Source organism: Primulina tabacum, chromosome 16 (assembly GCF_025594145.1).
Source record: "Primulina tabacum isolate GXHZ01 chromosome 16, ASM2559414v2, whole genome shotgun sequence".
Classification (NCBI taxonomy): domain Eukaryota; kingdom Viridiplantae; phylum Streptophyta; class Magnoliopsida; order Lamiales; family Gesneriaceae; genus Primulina; species Primulina tabacum.
In genome coordinates this window covers 36,403,706-36,426,404 of record NC_134565.1, presented here as the reverse complement: position 1 = coordinate 36,426,404, position 22,699 = coordinate 36,403,706, and the positions used below count along the sequence as shown (strand labels likewise).

Here is a 22,699-nt window from a genome sequence, read left to right as displayed (position 1 = left end):
ATTTTCATAATCTATTGAGAACTAGCAAATCCTCGTTATTATGTTTCATCGAAGCGAGCGATTATGTTCAACGGTTTGATTTTAGATTAGGATAATGAGACCAGGCGAATCCTCGTTATTGTTCATCCTGATTTTAGGGTTTGTGTTCGGCATTGCCGGAGAATCTCCGACGTGCCTGACGGTGTACAGAGAAGGAGGCGCGCCAGCGGTGTTTCAATCCCCAAAATGCCCTCGTTGGAAGCCATCTACTTTCAAGTCCGGCGCCGAGACACAAGCGTCCGGCGCCACGTGCCAGTCCGCGATGCTTAGAGGCCGCCGCAAGACCATGGAGGATCGAACTCTGTGCTCATTCGAACTTCGCATTCCTTTCCCCGGTTGAGTATTGCTGATGACTGGAAGATATATAACTTTCTTCTTTTGCTGCAGTATTATGTAGGCATTTCTTGGTGATTTTCTTCTTGTTGCCGCAGGTCCTAAGGGGGTTAGAGAAATCAATGTTAGAATGATGGCCGTTTTCGATGGGCATAACGGTTCAGAAGCGAGTCAGATGGCCTCGGACTTGCTCTTGGAGTATTTCATGTTGCATACTTATTTTCTTCTCGATACCACTTATTCGATTTTATCACGAAATTTTGTCTGGCTGCTGCCGGGTAAGGGAGAAAATGTTCCCGCTTTCCGCAAGATTGAGTGGAATGATGAAACCAACAGGCAGATATTGGATCTTGGAAGGTCTTTGTTTTTCGAATGCTTTTGAGAAATCAGTTTTATAACTTATAAGTCGTCTACTGAAAAAAATTATTGTATGTCTAATACGTATATGAGGTAGATGGAGAAATTTTTTGTTGACTAGGTCGAGTATCCTAGGACGGTTGGTAAAGTAATCTGAAAAGTATGAATCTATTTTAACTTTTAACATTATTATATATAAACCATATTCAAGGGTCTTGAAATGTTTTTCCTTTTTTCAATTGCTCAAGTATATCGTTTTTGTCTCTTCTTCCTACATCCACTTGTGGCAAAGAGTTTCTGTTGCTGGTGGTTTTTTTCTTATAAATGTGTACATACATACATATATATGTATGTATGTGTACGTAGATATACATACATATACATACATATGTGTGTGTGTGTGTGTGTGTGTGCTGGGTACCATTCATGAATAATATTTTATGGCTTCAGTGGATTTTAAGCTGTGGACATATTATTTGCTTTGTTTTGATTGCACATTCTCTATCCTTAATGATTGATTGCAGTTAGAAGTTTTTTTTTTTGTTTTCTTCCTTGCCTGTTGATTTGTGATGTAAATTAAAATTTATATATAGGTTCCAGGTGACAATATCTGCTATATTAGATGGATCTTTCCCCCTTGAAATATTGAAGGAAGCATTGCTGAGGGCAATTCATGATATAGATGCAACATTTTCCGAGGTGAGTAATTATTATGTGTATATAATAAATTTTCTTAAATAACTAGATTCTCATTATTCCTTATCTTGTCCACTTTATTTTTAAAGGATGCACGTAGGCACAACCTGAATTCTGGCACTACAGCTACTGTGGTACTTCTAGCAGATACTCAAATTCTAGTAGCCAATGTCGGAGACTCAAAGTCATTTTTGTGCTCTGAAGTATACCAGTCTCCTTTTGAGGCTAAAGGTCATACCCTCTTCGGCCTCCTCAATTGAAAAAATCAGTTATTTAATGAATATTGTTCCAAAACAACAGCAAGATCCTAACTCTCATGTCTTTTAAAATTTGGGCCTAGTAGAAAATATAATTTCATTTTCAGACAATAATGTCATCCGTTTTTTATATAAATTAATGGTCAACATCACTGAAAGGATTTTTCTTTAGTTTTTTTACAAGGAGAATTACAAGTTTAGAGAATTTAAAATTTTCAAATTAAATGTTTGTACAAATTGCAGCAACTGTATTCAGGATAGTCAGGCAAAGAAGAGGTACTGATGCTTCTCCATCATTAAAGGATTACCATCGCTTAAAATCAAAAGCTTCTAATGGATGGATGTTTTATATCGCTAAAGAACTGACAAATGATCACCACCCTGACAGAGATGATGAAAGATCCCGAGTGGAATCTGCTGGCGGTCATATTTCGACGTGGGCTGGTGTAGCTCGTGTGAATGGCCAGTTGGCTGTATCCAGAGCAATCGGAGACATAGGCTTTAAAAGGTTAGTTGATTTACATAATTTGTTCTTCTAATAATTTTTTAAGAATCCATCTTGTATATCTAAAACAAAAGAGTTGGAAAATATTTGGCCTTTTATTTAACCATTAGCTTGTGGACAGTTATGGTGTAATTTCCGTTCCTGAGGTGACAGATTGGCAACCTTTGACTGCGAATGACAGCTATGTGGTTGCTGCTTCTGATGGTGTTTTTGAAAAGCTTAGCCCCCAAGATATTTGTGATCTATTATGGGAACCACTTTCTCAGGTCACGGTGCCTCCAGAACCTGTTTCTTCATGTTCTAATTCATTAGCTGATTGTATTGTCAATACCGCATTTGAGAGAGGAAGTATGGATAATTTAGCAGCTACAACCCTTCCTGTCAGAACATTTGATACTTTAGAAACTTTGCGGGGGAATTGGTGTCATAAATCAGTGAAATCTGATTACTCGACTATAGGATATCAAAGACAGCTTGACAAAATTTCAGGTGATTTTATTATTTAGCACTTTAAGAATTGTGTTCTACCCAGAGATAATTATGGTAAAATCAACTATTTTCAATCATATGAGTTAAACCTCCTATAGATTAACGATAGACAAGATATGTATTTCTGAAAATAAGTACTTTTACTGATTTTGATGCTCTAATGCGTAAAAACTTATGTTTATTTACGTTCTTCTGCACATTACGTTTTTGAATCTCAACTGGTGTTCTTTGATCTTTGTTTCAGTCTTTCAGATGTACTAATCTATGCTTTACTCATTTTGTTAGCCAATGATAACACTTCAATACTCATAAAGCCGCAACATCATCCAGTTAGTACCAAGTTTGATAGATTATTGGTAAGCATCATATAGCTAGTAATTTAACTTAAAGTATTCAATTGATCCTCGCTTTCTATTTTGGTCTGCTTCCTATTTGTATTCCAGCATATATATCATCTCAAGTTGAAAAGGCACATTGCTTTATGAATGTACACAATTCATCCGAGGCTTTCATGTTACTGTGTGAGTGCAACGTCCTAGTTATGCAAGTAAACTTCAGCTACCACATGGAGCCTTATTATAGCTACTGTGGGTTAGAATTCACCAAGCCCTGTGTTATGCTCATAGCTCCAACTTTACTGGTGTCGGAATCATCATCACCATGCAATCTTTAGTTCCAAATTGGTTGATTCAGCTACATTTATCTCTGGTTTCCTTTATGATATGTTTGAGATTAAAGCTTTAGTTTCCTCAACACATGCATGATAACTTAAAGTCAGGCTAATTTTGGTCTATTAGTTTCTGACTCTTCTATTTATATCTCCAAATAATGAATTGCGTAGAAAGACAAATTTTTTTTTCTTTCAATTTTTGCATTTGTATGAATTCCTTTATTGTGAGATTTCTGTTCGATGTTTCTTAGCCAAGGGTATCTAGCAAGTTTTTGCCATTCTTATTGGTTTAAGGTATGCAATTTAGCTGGTTGGAAGTTTCATGTAGAGTTTGAACAATAATGTTTAGAGATGAATGTTTTTAATGACAAATGAGAGATTTAATCTATGTATTCTGGATTCTCTATATTTGCGAAGTGACAGATCAGTGTTTTACTCAAATGAAGAATGGTTGTTGAATAATTACTCTTGCTGCAGGTAGAAGGAAAACACAACTTTGGATCCTTTTATCTGTCTGAAAACCTTGACGTAAATGATGATTACACATTTTGGCTTCATAAAGATGACCAAGAATCTATTTATGACTTGGCACATGCTTTACCTGGTGGAGATAATTTTAACTGGAGTACGTTGTATAGTCATTCTTTATGAAAACTCCAGCCCCATGCCCTCAAACATTGTATATGGGCTTGTTAAAATCTTTCATTACATAATATTGTTCGATTCGATGTCATTGATGATTTAATGCCTTCTATTATTACTGGTGCAGGTGGACCTTTAGATTTGTACAATGATCACCATATTTGCGCCCACTTTGGAATGTTTATTGATGAAAATAAAGATCAATGTGTGAATTCTGATAGTTTTTCCAGATTTCTTGGTTTGCTAGAATCTATTCCTTTTCATTATACTGGTCAAAACGAGAACGCGGCATCAGATTCTCGGTATATTTATTTCTTACATTTTGTCCTGTTGCATATATGCCATAAGTGGAGGATAAAAGATTTTTCACTTTTAGTTGCTGCTGTTGATCTTGCATATATGCCTGAGTGGAGGATAAAAGATTTTTCACTTTTAGTTGCCTCAAATAACCGGGACTCAAAGCTGTCAAGAAAGTTGTATTGCATTGGCTCTCTAACATCAGTGGCCTTTCTCGCTGATGCAACCTCATGCTGATTGTTTCTTTTTTTTTAAAATGGACTCATGTTGATTGTTGATATTTGAATATAATATATTTTTTCTTTAGATACATATTAAAGAAGAAGTTTGACCGTGGAGCATATGGAGAAGTTTGGCTTGCCTTCAATTTGAATATATCTCATGTTGGGAAAGATGGAAAATGGAGCCATGGAGATAAAAATAATTTTTCCAGCAAAGATACTTTAGGGGCATGCAATGCAAAGCTACATAGAAATTCACTTGTTGAGGATTGCAACTCCACGCATTCTGATGAAAATATGTTCATTTTGAAGAGGATAATGGTAAAATTTCATAATATCACCCTTATTTGCAGATGGGGTTTTATCACATCATTACAATTTTACTATCTCTTTGTAAAGAATTCCGCTTCTCCTGCATGCTGTCATAGTATGAATAATGTTGTCATTGCTGAGAAATTGCTGGATAATTTTAATATCCTAAAAATCTTTTTATGAAGAGCTATAGTAATGTCTGAAAATTTGATGCAAGAGTTCTTTTTTATTGGTTTTGGACTCAGTTTTACTCGTTCTGGGAAGGTAAACAGTATGCAACTGAAGAGACATCACGTTATTTTCATTGATATTAGATTTTGATTCATGAATTGGTGTAGTGATTGTTGACATCTCTGTTATGTATATGTATTAAGCAAAAATGCAGATATTCATTATGATTTTGTAAGATGAAAATTTTCTTGGTTACGTGGTTCTTGAATTCTTGATTTATGACATTATGTAATTTCCGCCAACAGGTGGAAAGGGGAATTTCCGCTTACTTGAGTGGACTACGAGAGAAATACTTTGGCGAAGTTTTCTTAAATGCCTCTCACTGTATTCGAGGTTCACTAGCTACAGAAGTATCAGATTTTGTCTGGACAAAATCAGTTATACTAGAAATGGAGGATTCTTTAAATCTCGAGGGTATCCCTCTCGAGGAAAAGAGACCACATGGAGTGGTCTATGAAGAAGGATTGAATCATATTGCAAGATATGTTGAGTCTTTTGAGTCACGTTCTAATGAAATATGGCTTGTATTTCGTCATGAAGGTGTGTCATTGTCAAAACTCATTTACACCGCTGAAGAAGTGGTAAACAATGCAGGCAAAGAAAGAAGTGAGGAGGGGAAGCGTGTTCAGGTATTACAGCCATCAAAGTGGTGGCATTGGATGAAGACAACGGAAGAAGGCAAAGAGGAATTTCGCAATATAATTTGGCAGTTGGTATGCTAATTGAACGTGCTTAACGTAAATTTAATCACATTATAGTTACGGGGATGTGAACATTTTTTGATAGTACTGAATTTGGCATGTTTTTCAATTGTAAATGTGTTATGCGATACAAGCCACCCTCGGGAAGAGAAAGGAATTTTATAGTGGTATCTTGAAGTTGCCATTTTTTAAGTTAGTGCAAAATTCTTGGGAGAGACTAGATCATAAGTGAAGTCTTTGCAGTTGTTGGCATGTACACCAAAATATAACTTTTATAAAATTGTACTTTCGGGAGGAAATACAACTTAAACAGATATATGAATTTACCTTTTTTTATGTCTATTCATCAAGCCTCTTTACATGCTTCCTTTTGTTTTCAGTTGTTGGCACTGAAGTCCTGCCATGATCGGAATATCACTCATCGGGATATTAAACCTGGTAAGGTATACACTTATCGTTATGCATTAACTATTGGTAGTTTTTATGGTATGATGCTAATGAATGATGTCATTTGATTTACCTTGCAAGAAAACATGGTCATTTGCTTTGAGGATCAGGACTCTGGAAGTTGTTTGCAAGGAAGCCCCAATAGAGATAAGAGCTACACAACAAAAATGTACTGTTGATTATATGCTGACGTTGTGGTTTTTCCTCCTTTTTCTAGTTTATCAGAAATAACGAATTTTAACTTCATGCTATCCAATCTTAATTTATTCTTCATTTTGTCGGTATGCCATAACTTTTATAAATATCTGATGTTTTTTGCCCTGTTGATAAATCTTCAAATAGAACTTGTTTGTTTAGCATTGATATTTGGGCTTGAAATCTTCATGGTTGTTTGACAACATTTCATGTCTTTTTCTATCAATTTTTCAGGCGCATTATTGACTTTGGTAGTGCAGTGGATGATTACACTGTGAAGCATCTTTATGGATCTGTTGGGCCTTCTAGGTATTATATTTACTATATTTACCTGTTTGCTGTTTTGCTTCCAACTTCTGTACAGCAGTATTGTATTATTAATGGCACCCACAAAAAAAAAAGAAAAGCCCACCATGGCCTGAAGAAGAGGCTTCAAATTTAATAAGTTGACACAAAGACGAGGCTCAGGTTTATCCATTTGTGCACGTCACTCATGACTTTCCTTGTCACAATGACTGTTTTGGAAGCATCTTTCTTTATATTTGAGATGGATTTTATGTGTTCTAAATGGTGACCGAGGCGGTCGCCTAGGCGGGTGGCGTTCGTCAAAGGCAGTAAAAGATGAGCATGGGTGGGAGGCGATCAAATTCAATAAAATATTTTAAAAAACCCTAATTATTAATATACTTTCTCTTCTAAAATATAATATCCCCACCAGCCCAATCACCTACAACCCCTGCCTCCTTCTGCCTCGAACCGCCCACTGCCGCAGCCGCAGCCGCAAACTGCCTGCCTGCCTAATTATCAATACACTTGTACATTTTCTCTTCCAAGACCCTAATTGTATTGCATTGTATGAAGCTTATTTATCCATACACATCATTTAATTACATATATTATTACATAATGAATTATGACTATTTGTATTTGCATTGTATGATGATGTGTAATTATATATAAAAATGTAAAAAAAAATTAAACAGCCTAGGCGGCCGAAGCAGTAGGCGGTCACTGACCACCCTGCCACCGCGTACCGCCATTTCCTACTGCCATTTACAACACTGGGAACTTTATACCTCCCGCCACCGCCTCCTGCCATTTACGACACTGAAAAATATTTTTATGTTGCTTTCATTTTGTTAATCTTTGAGGTTCTATTCCCATTTTTCCACACTTTTAGGGAGATATGTTGACATGTCAGCTCATCCTTACCACCTTCCTTGTTCACGTGGTTTGTCTACAAAAGCAATTGTTCTGTTTCGTGCTGAATGATTGACATATGTTTGTTTTCTAACTTTCAGCGCCGAACAAACTGTCGATTATGCTCCACCAGAAGCTTTTCTAAATGTGAGTTGGTACAAATGGCCGTCGAGCATCACAGTGAAGTATGCTTACTTTCTGTGGAATTCAATAAGCTATACTGCATCAGTGAATTTGTTAATTGACTTTTTTTGTTTGGCGTAATTTAATTAACAGTGAATCACCTGACGAGCGGAGTCTCGTTTTTTTTTGAAATTAATGGTTTTCATTCATGACTTGAAATGTTGATGGAAGGTGTTTATTTCAATCTGTTAGCCTGAGTTAGAGTTCCCACTTGCATAAAAAGATACTGATGAACTATGTATAGTTATAATTAGTAGATAAATTAACTTCACCTTTGTGGGAATTGATATGAATTGTTTGAAAGAAAAATGTGGAATCGGAGCCCATACCTCTAAAAATATACAGCCTTTTGAAAGGAATTGGTTTTAAACCTCAGAATTGCATGATTTTTCTTGAACACTATAAGATGATTAAATTTATCTTACTTCCATCAATAAACTGTTTTCTTGGATAGGTATGACATGTGGAGTGTTGGGATTGTGATGTTGGAGTTGATTTTAGGGTCGCCAAATGTGTTTCAGATAAATTCTATAACACGTGTACTTTTAGATCAGCACCTGAAAGGTTGGAATGATAACTTGAAAGAGCTTGCTTACAAGTAAGTCCTGATCATTATTATTAACTTTTTGCGACTATGAATCATGTGAAGTAATATTGTGAACTGCGTCATTTGGCATCTGTTACATGTAATAATCATGACTCAGCTTCCACACTACACATTTGTGACTGAATGATTTCAGATATATTACCTTTAAATTGTCAGGCCTAATTGAATAAGAAAACATCTGTCACAAGGTGCTTTTCCCTATATTTTCAATTTCTTAGTAAATGGCATATGGAATTTTTGGAGACGTGGCTGTTTTGCTATCAGATGATTTACATGGTCATTTTGAAATAACTGACACACGTATATGTATGCATCATAACATGCGCCAATATTGAGGTGAAAAAAGGATACCAATTTGGTATCACAAGTGACAACTGTTGATCTATGCATTTTCTTTGGTCGCTTGTTCGTTTGATTTCATAATTAACTAACATATGTGCACCATACAGTTTTGACAACTGTTGCTTTACACATGGCAAACATTTGTAATGTTATCACTTCCCTCATTGATAGATGGTTATAGCTCTCTCAAGTGATCTGTTTTTTCCTTGATGGCAGACTTAGAGCTCTCATGGAATTGTGCATCTTAATTCCTGGGACTTCTTCAATTCTTCGTCAAGATTTTTATACAAATGATCGAGTGAGTTCCCCTACTATTTTCTCTTGTATTTTTTCCTTAATTTTGTGAAGACGGCGGATAATTTGACCTCTGACCCTTTTGACTCGATAAACTTGCAATTAGTGATGAATCCTCTTATCATGTTGTTGGCTCTACAGGAACCATTAATAATTCAAGAAATACGCTTTGTATGTAATTGTATCTTTTAAAATTTTTACTTGCTAATTCATATCTTTTTGTAATACGTAGCTGTCGGAACCGTATGGCTAAAAGATGACGCCACTAACATATCTATTGTAAACCAATGTCATTTCTCTGGTCATTGGGCTGTTGTGTCATAGCTGAATCAGTCTTTTCCTCGGCTCCATACTCTGACTCTAAGATAAATCCAACAACAAGGATTTTCAGTATGATTCTGTTTCCCCTCTGTAAAAATAACCATCGGGTTGAAAAAAGGTAGCATGCTTCCGTACATCCAAGGGGGCCCATATCTTATGGATCTCGTTACGGGACGATGAACGGTGAAGTCGTTCACGTCGGAAATATTGGCCTTTTGTTTGACCTTTCTTCCTTGCCGATCTCGGAATTTCAGAATTTTTTGTTTGTAAAATATGCAGATCGTTTTATTTATGTACCAAAAATATGTTTAAATACACAGGACTCCAACCAAACTCAATAACCCAAAAGATAAAGCCAAAATCTGAGGATACATCCTCTGACTCCTATCCCAAACCAAGACCCGTAGACTCCAATAAAACTCAAACTAAGAATAACAATTTCAGAGTCCATTAAAACTCAAACTAAGAATAATAAATAAAACAAAATCCTAGTCTATTCAATCTTTAGGACAAATTCCTAAATTACTACCCCTCTATGGCTGCTTCTTGAAACGGCCATTCGTGTATAGCGTATGGACGTGGGGTATGTCCATTACAGATTATTGGTATTAATATATACTGGGAACATTAATTTTAATTCTGTTTAAGTGCTTTGTAATATTGTTCAAGGACGAAAGTTTATTCTTATTAAAGGTATCCTGTTTATATCTAGTCATCGTTGAATGATCTTGTTGTATTCGTCTATTCCAATAATGGATGTTCGATGTGATTTGAATTGGATGCAGGGTTACAATTCACCTGTTCCTTGGAAGTGCTCTGAAGAATTCTTTTCTGATACAATAAAGGGTAGAGATCCTCTTAAAATAGGGTTGGTCTTTAGCTTCTTTTTCCCTCTTAATTTTGCATGTCTTGTTAACCAATGAGTTGACGGTTGTTTTATACCTTCTATTTTCCCTAAAATTTTCTTAGGTTTCCAAATGTCTTGGCATTGCGTTTATTTCGAGATTTGTTGCGTTGGGATCCGGTAAGTTTCGTTCTCAAAAAGCTTAATGTAATGGAATCTCCATCTTTTCTTTTAGGGGATTTTTTTCTTAGAAAATGCTTGTGTGTTGTGTGTTTACTTTTTACCATGTCAGGAGGACAGACTCAATGTTGATGATGCCCTTCGACATCCTTACTTTTCACAAGCTTCCGGAAAATGAGGTAACTTAGAATTCTAGTTTTGTTTCCACTGCTAGTTCTCTATTGTTCGTGGGGAGGTCCTTGTATCTGTGAGTGGAGACAGATTAATCTTTTCATCGAGCCCTTAGATCTCTCGACCTTTCTCGGCCATGCTTCTTGAGTCAGTTGACCCTAGTTGTAAAAAAACAAAATCGATTCTTCAGTTACTATGACCTCTGGCCGCTGCATAAACAGAAAGGTAGTAGGAGAAAGCAGCCCAGCTAGGAGGGGAAAAGAATGGTGGGCTTCTAATGTAGTCTCTAGTAAAGCGACCTGACGTGTAATCTGAAGCCCCTACCCTCATCAGCATCATTCTGCACTTGTTTTAAATCATACAAAATTCCATTTAACCTTTTAATGTAGTATAGATGTGTCATCCCAGTAATAAACATCTGTTCGCGAAAACAATATATTGTATCGATTGTTAACATAAACAGGGAGGGGTATTTCACCCCATCAAAGGTTGAGAATTATCCGAGAGGTATTCTTCTGGTGTAGCATAGTGGCGACAGTGAACTCAGGAGACACAGGAGCTCGTCAAAGGTGGGGGCTTGAGGCTGTAGAAATTAGGTTATGGATTTTTATAATTAATAGTAATTATTATAATATGGGTGTTTTTGCTTTGCATTTTTCTTGAGACAACATTGAAGACGAATGCACTCTTTTTGTGTGTTACAACCTAGTGAATTCATTCTTCTCTATGTTCAAGATGCCAAATTGAAGATATGGTTGAAGCGGAAGGAGCCAAGAAACGACATAATTTATTGTACTTACATAGGAAATTGTGAAACTCCATCTCCACTATCTTGTATTCTTGCACTATTTTTTATATGCATCTCTTACTATTTATTATGTTTCCTCGTAACAGGGTAAAAAAAAAACTTGGTGTGATGGTTGTTTTTTCTTTTTCTAATTCGTTATTTCTAAATTACAGTTTAGTTCTTCAATAATTTTTATAATTATAATATGAATATAAATCAAATTAATTATAAAAAAAATATATACTAAATATATAACGCATAATATATATGGTGGTCTGCTGCAACCTGCTCTTCCACTCGATCTTATCTCTTCTTTACCAATTTTTTTAAAACGAAAATCGAAAATTATCTATGCGCATGTCGTAGGGGTTCTAAAATTGTTGATTTCGATTTCAGCGGAATCATTTTCACACAATGCGAAGCCATTTTCAATTCAAGTTTATGTTTCTAAATTTATTTTGATTGTATACAACAGATGTGGTACAATGTGTATTTTATGTGGTGATAATTGTCTATGTCGTGGTACGTAGAAAATTTTGGAGTGTAGAGCTTGTGATAAGTACGGAATGCATGGTCATCAAATTTAGTTTCAGTCCAAAACAAAGAACACCTCAGTTTCTGAACATCGATGTACTTCATCTGCGTCTCTTTTTGTCCTTTGTTCATTGATTCATACTTATCTGTCCCACGATACTTATATTAAACTTTCTATGGAATTTTATGAATTTCATGCAATAAATTTTAGATTTGTAAGACATTTTGGATAATATTAAATCCCAAAAAAAAAATTGATTGTGACGTTGAATAGCTAGAGTTAAATACGCGGCGATGAGTTTCGCTGTTGTTAAGACACGTAAGTGCGGACAACTGTTATTATGCATGCACGGCATCGTCACTTCCATGCAAAACCACGCATTTCGGGGAACTATAAATCTGAAGTGTACGTGCGATTCAATTCATCTTCATCACTGAGAAATTACGAGGAAAATTAAAGGATGAGTACCAAAGAGAGCTTCTGTTTGGCGGTCTTTGCATTGTTGCTTGTTTCATCTTTCGGGGTTAAAGACCCGGAGCTGAAGCAGTGCAAGCACCAGTGCAAAGTCCAGCAACAATTCGACGAGAAGCAGAGGGAAGCGTGCGTGAGGCGCTGCGAAGAATATAGTAGACAGAAACAGGAAAGGGAGCACGGCGGCGGTGGCCGCGGCTCTTATGGTGAAGAGGATCAGTACTGGAACCGCGAGAGCCCGATCGAGCGGCTGCGTGAGTGTGTGAAGGGCTGCGAAACTCAACGAGGCCAGCAAAGAGAACGCTGCCAGAGTAGCTGCCAGAAAGAATATGAGAAAGAGAGAGAAAGGTACGAAGGAAATGAGAGACAGGAGGAGGAAGGAGAAGAGAAGCAGCAACACGAGGAAAATCCTTACGTGTTCAAGGATCACCATTTTGTCACCGGGCCGCAGACCCAACACGGCCGCGTTCGCATCCTGCAGAAATTCACCGACAGGTCAAAGAAACTCTTCCGAGGCATCGAGAATTATCGTTTGGCGATTTATGAAGCTGATCCTCTTACTTTCGTTGTTCCTAATCATTGGGATGCCGAAGCTCTGGTTTTTGTTGCAAAAGGTATTGTTGTAGTGTCAGCATAACCTCTGTTGTTATTACGTATGTTTGATATAGTTTCAATTGTTTGTATATTTATCTTAATATATCCCTGTAAATTGTAATATATAGGAAAGGGAACAGTAAGCTTAGTGACGAAAGACAGGAGGGAAAGTTTCAATATCAAAGAAGGTGATATACTGAGGATCAAAGCGGGGACTACCGCTTATCTTATCAATAGCGATCAGAATGAAAGACTTGTTCTAGCGAACCTGATGCAGCCAGTTTCGACTCCTGGTAATTTTGAGGTAATTGAGGTGAAGTACTGATTCTTGAATTGATGGATATCATGAAGTTCTGTAATATATTTTAGACTGGTTTTTGACAAATTAAACAGGCTTTTTACGGCGCTGGAGGGGAGAATCCAGAATCATTCTACAGGGTCTTCAGCAATGAAATACTGGAAGCCACATTCAATGTAATTTTTTTTACATAAACCAGTTCCATTTTCTTGCAAAAATGAATATTCTTCCTCGGGATGGTGATCTGATTTTCCGTGTTTCTCATAGGTGAGAAGAGATAGGATAGAAAAGTTATTTGGGCAGCAGAGGCAGGGTGCGATATTGAAGGTTTCCAGGGAGCAAATCCAGGGCATGAGCCACCACGAAGAGGGCGGAATCTGGCCGTTTGGCGGTGGCGAATCGAAGGGCACTTTCAATATATATGAGCAACACCCGACTCATGCCAACCAATTTGGACAGCTCTATGAAGTGGATTCTAGCCATCTCAGGTCTCTGCGAGACCTTGATGTTGCTGTTACTTTAACCAACATCACCAGCGTAAAATCCTGTTTTCTTGTTTTCGATGTTTCTTGATAGTTTCTCATCTTTTTCCCCGCAGATCAAGTAATCTGTTTTTCCCCCTCAAATTGTTAGGGTGCCATGACGGCTCTATACTACAACTCGAGGGCAACAAAGATCTGTGTAGTAAAAGACGGAGCAGGCTTTTACGAAATGGCGTGTCCTCACATGATGTCTCTGCAGTCACAGACCCACCACGAAGGCAGCAGCCAGCGCGAGCAGCCAGGCTCCCGCCGTGAGTCCAGCGACACCCCCAGGTATCAGAAAATCAGCTCCCGCCTGAAACTCGGCACTGTGGTGGTTGTACCAGCAGGTCATCCTTTCGTGGCTGTGGCCTCAAACAATCAGAATCTGCAGCTCATGTGCTTTCTAGTCCACGCCAATGACAACGAAAAACACGCACTCGCAGGTACAGTCTACGACGTCATTTATCACCAAATTCTCCATATACGAATTAAGCTTCGCAGATTTCAATAATATATATGTATCGTACAGGGAAGAGAAACGTGATTAATAAGCTAGAGAGAGAGGCAAAGGAACTGGCTTTTGGGGTTCCAGAAAGAGAAGTAGATCAAGTGTTCAGGAGCCAAGAAGAGGAGTTCTTCTTCAAGGGACCTCGCCAGCAGCACCGGGGCTTTTCTGATATGTAAAGAAAAGATGATGCACTAATCTTGATCCGGTCTCCTGGGAATTTTACATCTGCTGTGTTTGTTTATATGTAAAAACTGTTGAGATGTAAATATCAAATGTATCTTTATCCACAACATAAATAAAACACCGCTGGTCTCCCGACAGTTTTTAGTTCAAATAGATTTCATTTCCCCACTCCCACACACCCATTTTGATTGCTTGTAATCATTAGATTTTTTAACTTAAGTGATTAAAAATATATGTTTTCAACAAAATTTTTAAATATTTCTTATGATAATGAGATTAAATTCAATAAGTCACAGATTATATATATATTTAAATTGTTATCCACAATTTAAAATTTTTTTCACGTTCCATCTGTATTATTTATGATTTTTGTACATGCGTTATTTAAATTATGAAAGTTGAATATATATATATATATATATATATATATAGTACCTGTTTGTTCAGTTTTTTTATATTTAATGCATCGATATATTAGTGTATCGACATATTCATTGTGTGTTGTATGGATTACGGAGTGTGTAACTAATGTGTATATAGCCCAGCCTAATTCAGCCCAGAGGTAGGTGTTCTTTTAATTACTTTGGGTCCACTCAAAGCCCAATGGGCCTCCAATATGATTTGAGGAGGTTATGTTGATAGGCAGCATGGTACTTGTAGCCCCGTCAAACAAGTTTTTTTTACCGTAAATGATTAATAGATAGTGAGATTATAAAATTTAGTCACCAATTGATTATAGTTTTCTTTTAAATTTTTGTCATAAATTGTAATAATCAAATGTTTATTTTTATTTTCTTATATTTGTGGTAACATAAAGTGCACTTATTTGAGTGCTAATAAGTCAGGCTGTTAAGTCCATGAGTCCGGAGAAATGCGTGTCTATATATTAGTCAGCCTCATCATTTCTTTACCGTCAGTCATATCTTCAACAAAAATAATATTACTAGTTAAGATCCGAAGTCATTTTTTTACGTATCATCTAGTTAACCACATCAAGTGAAGCAACAACACCAGCAACTTGACATACGAAAATTTTCCAAGAGGTCACAAATTCCATTATTATCCTTATTCATGCACCCTCAATCCAACATAAATTAAATTGGATCTCCGACATTATTATAAGGAGAATATAAATTCTCGTATGAGATTATTTCACGAATCAATTTTGTGATACATATATCATCTTCCACTCTATTTGATCATGAAAATTATTATTTTTTATTTCAAAAATAAGATTTTTTACTTTAAATATGAACCGAATCAACTTGTGTCGGTAAAGAATTTAGTGTTTTTTGTGGGAATAACTAAATTTATTAATGTGAAATAGAAATAAAGGCAAAGAAATATTAATAAATCATCATTAATGATAATTTAGTATATCAGAGAATACTGCTGCATGTACAATCACGTGCAGTGGTACGCATTATTGTACCTGTAACCTGATAGATACTCCACACTCAGCGTAAGCACTGTAAGAAAAAATTAATGTGTTCACATATATACATATAGACACAACATATATATAGTTTGGAGTCTATATATTATAAAGCGAGTTGTTAAGTCAAAAGATTATGTGTGTGTTGATAAATTGATATAATTATTGTTAATATTTTTTTATCAGTTGTATGTTTTATATTTTTATGATGTTAGAATTGATGCTAGATTTGTGTATGCATTGGGTATGTCTGACGTAATAATACGCAAACTGCGTTAACTAAATAACACATATAATTTTGATATGACCTTCATCAATCATGTTCATCTATACGTTCACTTAGTGGGTATACATCTATATATTTAGTATAAAGTTGACACATGAGTTAACATGACTGATACATAATATTTCAGAACTATATATTTCAACATATATCGATATATATATTTCGAACTGAAGTATCTTATGGAAGATATTTTTGTTAAAAAATACAAATATGACGTTCATATTTTAAAACTTTTTAAAAATCTACTAACAAAACCACAGCTTCCATATTCTAATTTTGTATTTATTCCCAAAATTATAGAAGTTTCCCAAAATTATAGAAGTTGGACGTACCAAACATCAACTTATTTTTTAGTACCAGAAACAAAAGCTTTACCTATAGCAAAATGCGATTTTTTTTAAAAAAAATTATTTTATTTACTTTTTACCTCTGGGTCGGGTAATATACTAATATAACTAATCAACATTTTATTTTTCTAATATTTGACTTTTTTTAATTTAAAAAAAAAAACCGAATTTAATAGATTTTCAGAGATGGGCAGTACGTTGTATATTTACCTCGTGTGCACAAACTGATGTATGCGTATTTATGTTTCATCTGACAGACTTATACAACAAGCAATACCTATTTAATTTTAACACCAAAAGCACACTCATTTTATTCATTACAAAGAAATTACGTGACAATGTTCCAAATTTCTTCGTCGTGTATGTAAAATAACTCAAGTTAGCTTGTGAGTCATTTGCTTGGTTGTTGATTGTTTTCGAGTTCGAGCTTCTTATAAGATCGCTTAATATATGTGTGATCGGACCAAGTACGAGCTTTTTATGACTAATATTATTGGTTTATACAACGCAATTTTAGAAGGTCATTGGAGAATATATTGTATGTAGAATGAAATATCAGCTCTATGCCTTAGATTCTAATTTTTTTAATAAAAAGTTTTATAAAAGTAATTGAGCATTATTTATTTATTTATTTAGATTGACTCTGAAATAATTAAGCAATCACATCTTATTGCAGATTTCATATTTTTACCGAAACTAGATACGACAATAGGGTGAAAAAGGTCCGAATGACGTCACGTGATATGCTGTTCTGACATCTGATTTGATGGAGAGAGACCCAGCCAATACTAAGTTCACACGTGGCATATATTCTGGGACAAAATTAAATGAGACGCATATCCAGTGAAATTAAAGTTTCCTGCGTTTGAAATGTTAACGTGAAGCATTTATATATATATATATATCGAAACTTTATGGGTTTAAACTTCACTAACTATGTATGACGTTTAGTTGGTTAAGTTTAGATAAATCTCTATCTTATATTATAGGCAAAAATTTATGTGAGACTGTCTCACAAGTCGTATTTTGTGAAACAGATATCTTATTTGGGTCATATATGAAAAAGTATCACTTTTTATGCTAATAATATTAGTTTTTTATTGTGAAAATCGGTAGGATTGACCCGTCTCACAGATAAATATTCGTGAGATCGTCTCACAAGAGACCTACTCTGTATTAAAATATGTATATCGATGGTTTTTTTTAACAAAAAATTTAATTGATTTGCAATGCTTAAAATTATATATTTTAAACAATACAATAAGATAAGTTATTATTAGAAAATGGAGATGACGGGTTTCCTAAACTGGACATGCATTGTCTTTATTTAAGGTAATTAACAAATATTTGGGACAGGTTTGGTCGGTGCTTATGTCTTGTCCACAAGAATGTGCAGTGAATATGGGTAGCAACATATTTAAATATATATAGACTGAGAAGAATACAAGTAGTATCATAAATTAAGCATTTATTTATTTATCAATAAATAAATCATTATTTTCAGTTAAAAACTCCATTATTTATTAATTTAAAATATTGATATATACTAAATATGCTCTACGATCAATTATTTTTTGAAAAATTAATATTATTATATTATATATATTTCAAAAAAATTATAATATAGCCCAATTTAACAAGTTTTCTATTTAATAGTTGTAGTTTAATTATTAGTAAAAAATTAATAGGTCATTCTTTTAATAACGAACATAAATTTTATATTTATAGATAAAAAAGAAGAGATTATATTATTATAAGAATAATCGACTTAAAATAAACTTCTGTGTTAAAGTTTATATTACATACAAACAATTGAAAATGTAAGATCTATAATTTGGTTTTTCTATATAATAAATATTTTTCAACCTAACAAAAAAATCGACAAAAGGAAGCAAATGGGTGGAGGACTTGACTGGGCAGTCCCCAGACATACAAAGTGGGATTTCACAGCCATATCCAATGTCACTTGCGGGTTTTTATGCAAAGAGCACACCACAACTTTGTTAGATTCTCACAACACGTGTAGGATCGATCATCATCTCAGAGGGGAATATTTGATAATAAATTATAAATTTTTGTGGGTTGTTTTGTTTTCTCGGGATAAAATAATCTGCTACATCTTATGTTATAATTTGTTACTACACTGATAAAAATTTATTTACCAAACATTCTACACACAGCACAAAGTTTCACAGATTTTCGAAGCTCAGTTCTTTATCGACTTTCACTAGAAGACTAGAAATGAATGAAGCTTCAGTAGCACTATCACAACAAAACTTGCTGTTATTTACAATCTTAATCTGACAAGAATCGAGTATCTACACCAATCAATGTATCGAAGATTCATTCCTCTACTTTACCAGCAAGAAAAAGCCAATGTTGAATGAGAGGATGTGGCCAAAGGATGCAAGCATGTATCTTTTTTGATGAAGAGAGTGCAAATCCATCCTTAAAAGATATTCGGTTGATCATATGGTGCATATTCAAATGAATATGGCAGCAACTCTTCGACCTCAACTCTAGCACTCGAATAACTCGTGCTTTTCTTCATTCGGCACCTGTTGATAGACTCAACTTCTGCTAGAAATATACTGTATACAGGCTTATGATCCGAAAATCTGGATTCTCCACGGACATACGACACTTGTTGGAGGCCACGGCCATGCCACAATATCCTATCACACCTTCATTTTAAATACAATGTCAAGAAAATGTCACCATTTTTAAAAGTCACGTCTTGGGACTGGATTTTTTTAAAAAAATTACCACGCAGGTGTTCTCCGTTTCTCTTTCGGATGCATGTCCTCACCGGCATATCGGTTGGAGTTATTTGAATACTTGTATGTAGGAGGGAAATAAATTTTTCCTTCATTCCATCCGGCAAAAACACGCCCTTGTCTTTGCTCTATGCGCAGCTGTTTTCACAAAAAGGGATTTAACGATGTAGATACACCAGTCAGTACAATAATTAATATCTAACTGATAAAAAGAAACCGAAGTCTATTTTCTTGCCTGGTCGTTTTCTAACAAAGCTCTCCAATTTCGCATCTCTACTAGAGCCTTTGCACATCGGTAAGAAAGAGCGATTCTATAGTTCAAGTCACCGAGCCATATAATTCGACTGGAAAATAAAGAACACGAAACTTTGACCGAGCTTTCAACATTTTATACCACTGGGATATTGGAACAATAGAATGACCAGCACAACAAAACAAAGAGGAAAACATAACGATGTGATAGGGAGGGAAACTTACTCATGCTCAAGAATAGTTTGAGGGGAGTTCTCATTTCCCATTCCATGAACCCGGGGAAACCTTGTTTTCCTCAAAATCTCCATGACATCTGAGTTTCTTCGCTGCTCGTCACCCTCCTTCTCTCCAGAAGTTAAATGGCTACAAATGAAGCAGAAGCTTGTTTGGTGCAATGACATGCTAATTGAAATCGAACCCTGACAAGTTTAGTTCCACGAGATGATGATTTTTTGTGATACATTTAAGTTTCAACTAGAATCATGAAATTAATAAAAATGAATCATACCTTGTTTCCAAGATATCCCATCAATCCTCTGCCCACACAAGACACCTTCAGATTATTAACAGCATCTCTTAGATCACTCCTTATCCACACCGTAAGGAAAATCCCGACCATTTGTTTGCTTGCAGCTAAACAATATCTTGACTGCCCTGAATTTCGATCTCGATATTCTATTGGCTCATAACCACTGTAAGAGAGAGGCGAGTAACAATGAGTACAAGGCAATTCACCAAGATCGTTTTTGTCGTCGTCAGAGGAAACATCACCAACTTTTGGATCATAATAATCACTTGGTCTATGCCCATATATCACATGATCACATACACTGAACCGGCGATCATGTCTAGGTTGTTGCAGCATAATGTCATTTTCCATCATTCTCATACTTCGGTTCAATGATTGGAACGAGCGACGGTGGGAGAAATCGGAACCCTGTTCACCATTTGATCCTTCAAAGTCATCAGATTCAATTATTGGATAAGGAACAGGGGAAGGTGTGCGATAACTGTCACTACTTCCGGGAAGACTGTTCAGAGTTCTTCGAACCAGTGCTAGCCATATTTTAGCAGGGCCATTATCTTCGGCGCCCAAAACATTACCAGCATTTAATGGGACAATTTCTTGAAACCTGAAATAATTAATAAAGAGACTTCATCAACATTTAACCAAAGGTAAAAATAAGGGTAGGTTGAGATTAATTGACTCACCCAAGAACATAGATATCAGCAGGAGGTGAACTATGTAGCCATTCTTCAAGATTCAAATAACTAGGTGGCGATTTTCCAGCCACATTCCATGTTGCCACAAAGATCCTATCCCAATTTAACAAAGGTTACATCGATAAAGGACTCACTTTTATTCACATGAATGACTAGAATTTAGAGTTTTGATTAAAAATTTAAAAGAAGCACGCACCTATAGTTGTGTACATCTGTAATTTGGGAGACATCAAGATCAATCTTATTCCGTTGCAGCCGATCAGTGTTTAGCCTATTCGATTTCTCTGCGGATTCGATAAAGAAATTAGCTGCAATTCCAAGAATGATGGAAAATGGAAGGAAAGACTGTGATAGAAAATGCCAGGAATAGCAAATTATGTTTCAGTGGTCCAAAAGATGAACCAATTGTTTGATTCTGGACCTTTTTTGCTTTTCTTGGTTGTGAATGCCACCCTCTCTGAGAAGTTGTTCCTCCATTCTTCATCAACACCTGAAAAAGCCAAAACTTAAAGCTTTTTAAAGCCGTGTAATTCACTGTCGCAGCAGAATACCCACATTTGCACAGCACAAAACAACAAAATATAATTTCCTTCGGGCACAATTTCTTAAAAAAAAAAAGGAAGTCACCAAAGAAATGAATGCAACAAATACGAGATCTAAGCAGATAATTTAATGCAGAATCAAACAGTTATTGATGCCCATATGATGATATAAGAGAAGAAAAGGACAGAAATGACCTCAAAAACCAATTATACATGATTCAACAATCAATTTTATCCAAAGTCCTAAATCAGATCGAGATGAAAACTACCTCCATTGATGATGTCATCAGCATGAAAATCTTCAGCTCTGCTCTTGATGTTGAACCATTTCTTGACTAGAGTCTTGGGCCATGAAAACTTGATCAAGAAACACAAAAATCAGAAATCTCGACAGCAACAATACAGTAAACTGTTGATTTCACGAAACCTCATTAATGCACTTTTGTTTCTTTCACTAAAACAAACCTTGCTTTTCTTGGAATTTCCATCTCTCATTTTCTCATCAGTCACCACTTCATATAGAAATCAGTTTCTTGACTCATTGAAATTACGGCAAGATGTAAACTTCGTTCTCTTTCTCCAACAAATTATGGTCCCTTCCTCTCCATTAAGAGATTCAAGATAGAAATTGATTCTGACAAAAGAATATGATGCAAAAATCAATTGGATGAACTCGGGTAGCAATATCTTTTGTGAAATAAAGAGACAACAAATCAGACTAAAGAAAAAAAAACCCACAAGTTTCCTGTCACTTTGATTTAGTGACATGCAAAGCCAAGCCGAATTCCAAGAATACTAGATGAAAACCACTCCAAAACAATGTGGGGAAAAGAAGAAAATCAAGAGCGAATTAGGAACATCAAGACAATCAAACTGTGAACGCAGAAACGAGAGTACGGGACAATGCGGAAAATAAGGATCAAAAATACGAAACCGAAGAAATGTAGCCCAGAGATTTATTGGGCTTTAGAGGGGAAGATGGTGATTTGATTCTTCTCAAAGAACTCAGTTTTGAGTACAGGAAGTGTATCGAATTTTGAAGAGAATAAAGAGGGTGGGGAAAAGGAGAACAAATAAGCGTAGCACAGTATCTGTCTCTCTCTCACATCACATACGCTGAATGTGTGTGTTTCTCGAGGCCCTGAACCCATATTAAGGGCAGCATGGCATTACAATATCCAACAGGACCCCAACACAACCTGCCCGACTTCTTATTTTTCTTTTATTTTCAGGACTGCCCGCGGTCAGCCGGGGGAGATATGATGGAAAATGGGCCCGTCTGCAGAAAACATTTGTTATTCTTCTTATTACGCTTACATAAAAGTATATCGGTTTCTTGAGACGATTGGTGTCGAGATTTTGGGAGATGTCTCGTGGAATTATCTTCTTATTGTAAAAATTA

At 35.7% G+C, this 22,699-nt stretch overlaps 3 protein-coding genes across 12 annotated transcripts; 2 read left to right on the top strand and 1 right to left on the bottom strand.

The window, feature by feature from the left end:
• The first annotated feature begins 31 nt into the window (after positions 1-31).
• Positions 32-11,455, top strand: LOC142530177 (putative inactive protein kinase At3g63330). Of its 9 annotated transcripts, none has more exons than XM_075635974.1 (21): positions 32-374; positions 471-729; positions 1,323-1,428; positions 1,515-1,656; positions 1,926-2,190; positions 2,309-2,676; positions 2,962-3,032; positions 3,824-3,971; positions 4,116-4,290; positions 4,593-4,827; positions 5,295-5,762; positions 6,131-6,188; positions 6,279-6,366; positions 6,627-6,701; positions 7,694-7,777; positions 8,230-8,373; positions 8,941-9,022; positions 10,125-10,207; positions 10,309-10,363; positions 10,476-10,542; positions 11,270-11,455. In XM_075635974.1, the coding sequence occupies exons 1-20, from the start codon at positions 95-97 to the stop codon at positions 10,539-10,541; spliced, it is 3,252 nt and encodes a 1,083-aa protein (XP_075492089.1). In that variant the 5' UTR covers positions 32-94; the 3' UTR covers position 10,542; positions 11,270-11,455. The 9 variants fall into 9 exon arrangements, 6 of the variants coding, with proteins under 6 accessions (XP_075492089.1, XP_075492087.1, XP_075492086.1 ...); XM_075635972.1 differs by lacking the exon at positions 11,270-11,455 and adding an exon at positions 10,998-11,263; XM_075635971.1 differs by lacking the exon at positions 11,270-11,455 and having other exon boundaries at positions 10,476-10,949.
• A 587-nt stretch (positions 11,456-12,042) lies between these two features.
• On the top strand, positions 12,043-14,647 carry LOC142530178 (vicilin Cor a 11.0101-like). The gene is made up of 6 exons (XM_075635978.1): positions 12,043-12,941; positions 13,050-13,225; positions 13,315-13,395; positions 13,487-13,756; positions 13,853-14,186; positions 14,273-14,647. The coding sequence occupies exons 1-6, from the start codon at positions 12,317-12,319 to the stop codon at positions 14,425-14,427; spliced, it is 1,641 nt and encodes a 546-aa protein (XP_075492093.1). The 5' UTR covers positions 12,043-12,316; the 3' UTR covers positions 14,428-14,647.
• A 4,024-nt stretch (positions 14,648-18,671) lies between these two features.
• On the bottom strand, positions 18,672-22,449 carry LOC142530071 (type I inositol polyphosphate 5-phosphatase 4-like). 2 transcript variants are annotated; one of them, XM_075635836.1, is made up of 11 exons: positions 22,036-22,449; positions 21,763-21,931; positions 21,567-21,654; positions 21,177-21,245; positions 20,952-21,039; positions 20,744-20,848; positions 20,040-20,664; positions 19,757-19,950; positions 19,515-19,623; positions 19,269-19,417; positions 18,672-19,186 (listed from the first exon to the last, which is right to left on the bottom strand). In XM_075635836.1, the coding sequence occupies exons 2-11, from the start codon at positions 21,790-21,792 to the stop codon at positions 18,952-18,954; spliced, it is 1,692 nt and encodes a 563-aa protein (XP_075491951.1). In that variant the 5' UTR covers positions 21,793-21,931; positions 22,036-22,449; the 3' UTR covers positions 18,672-18,951. The 2 variants fall into 2 exon arrangements, with proteins under 2 accessions (XP_075491951.1, XP_075491950.1); XM_075635835.1 differs by having other exon boundaries at positions 21,763-22,449.
• Positions 22,450-22,699: the final 250 nt, after the last annotated feature.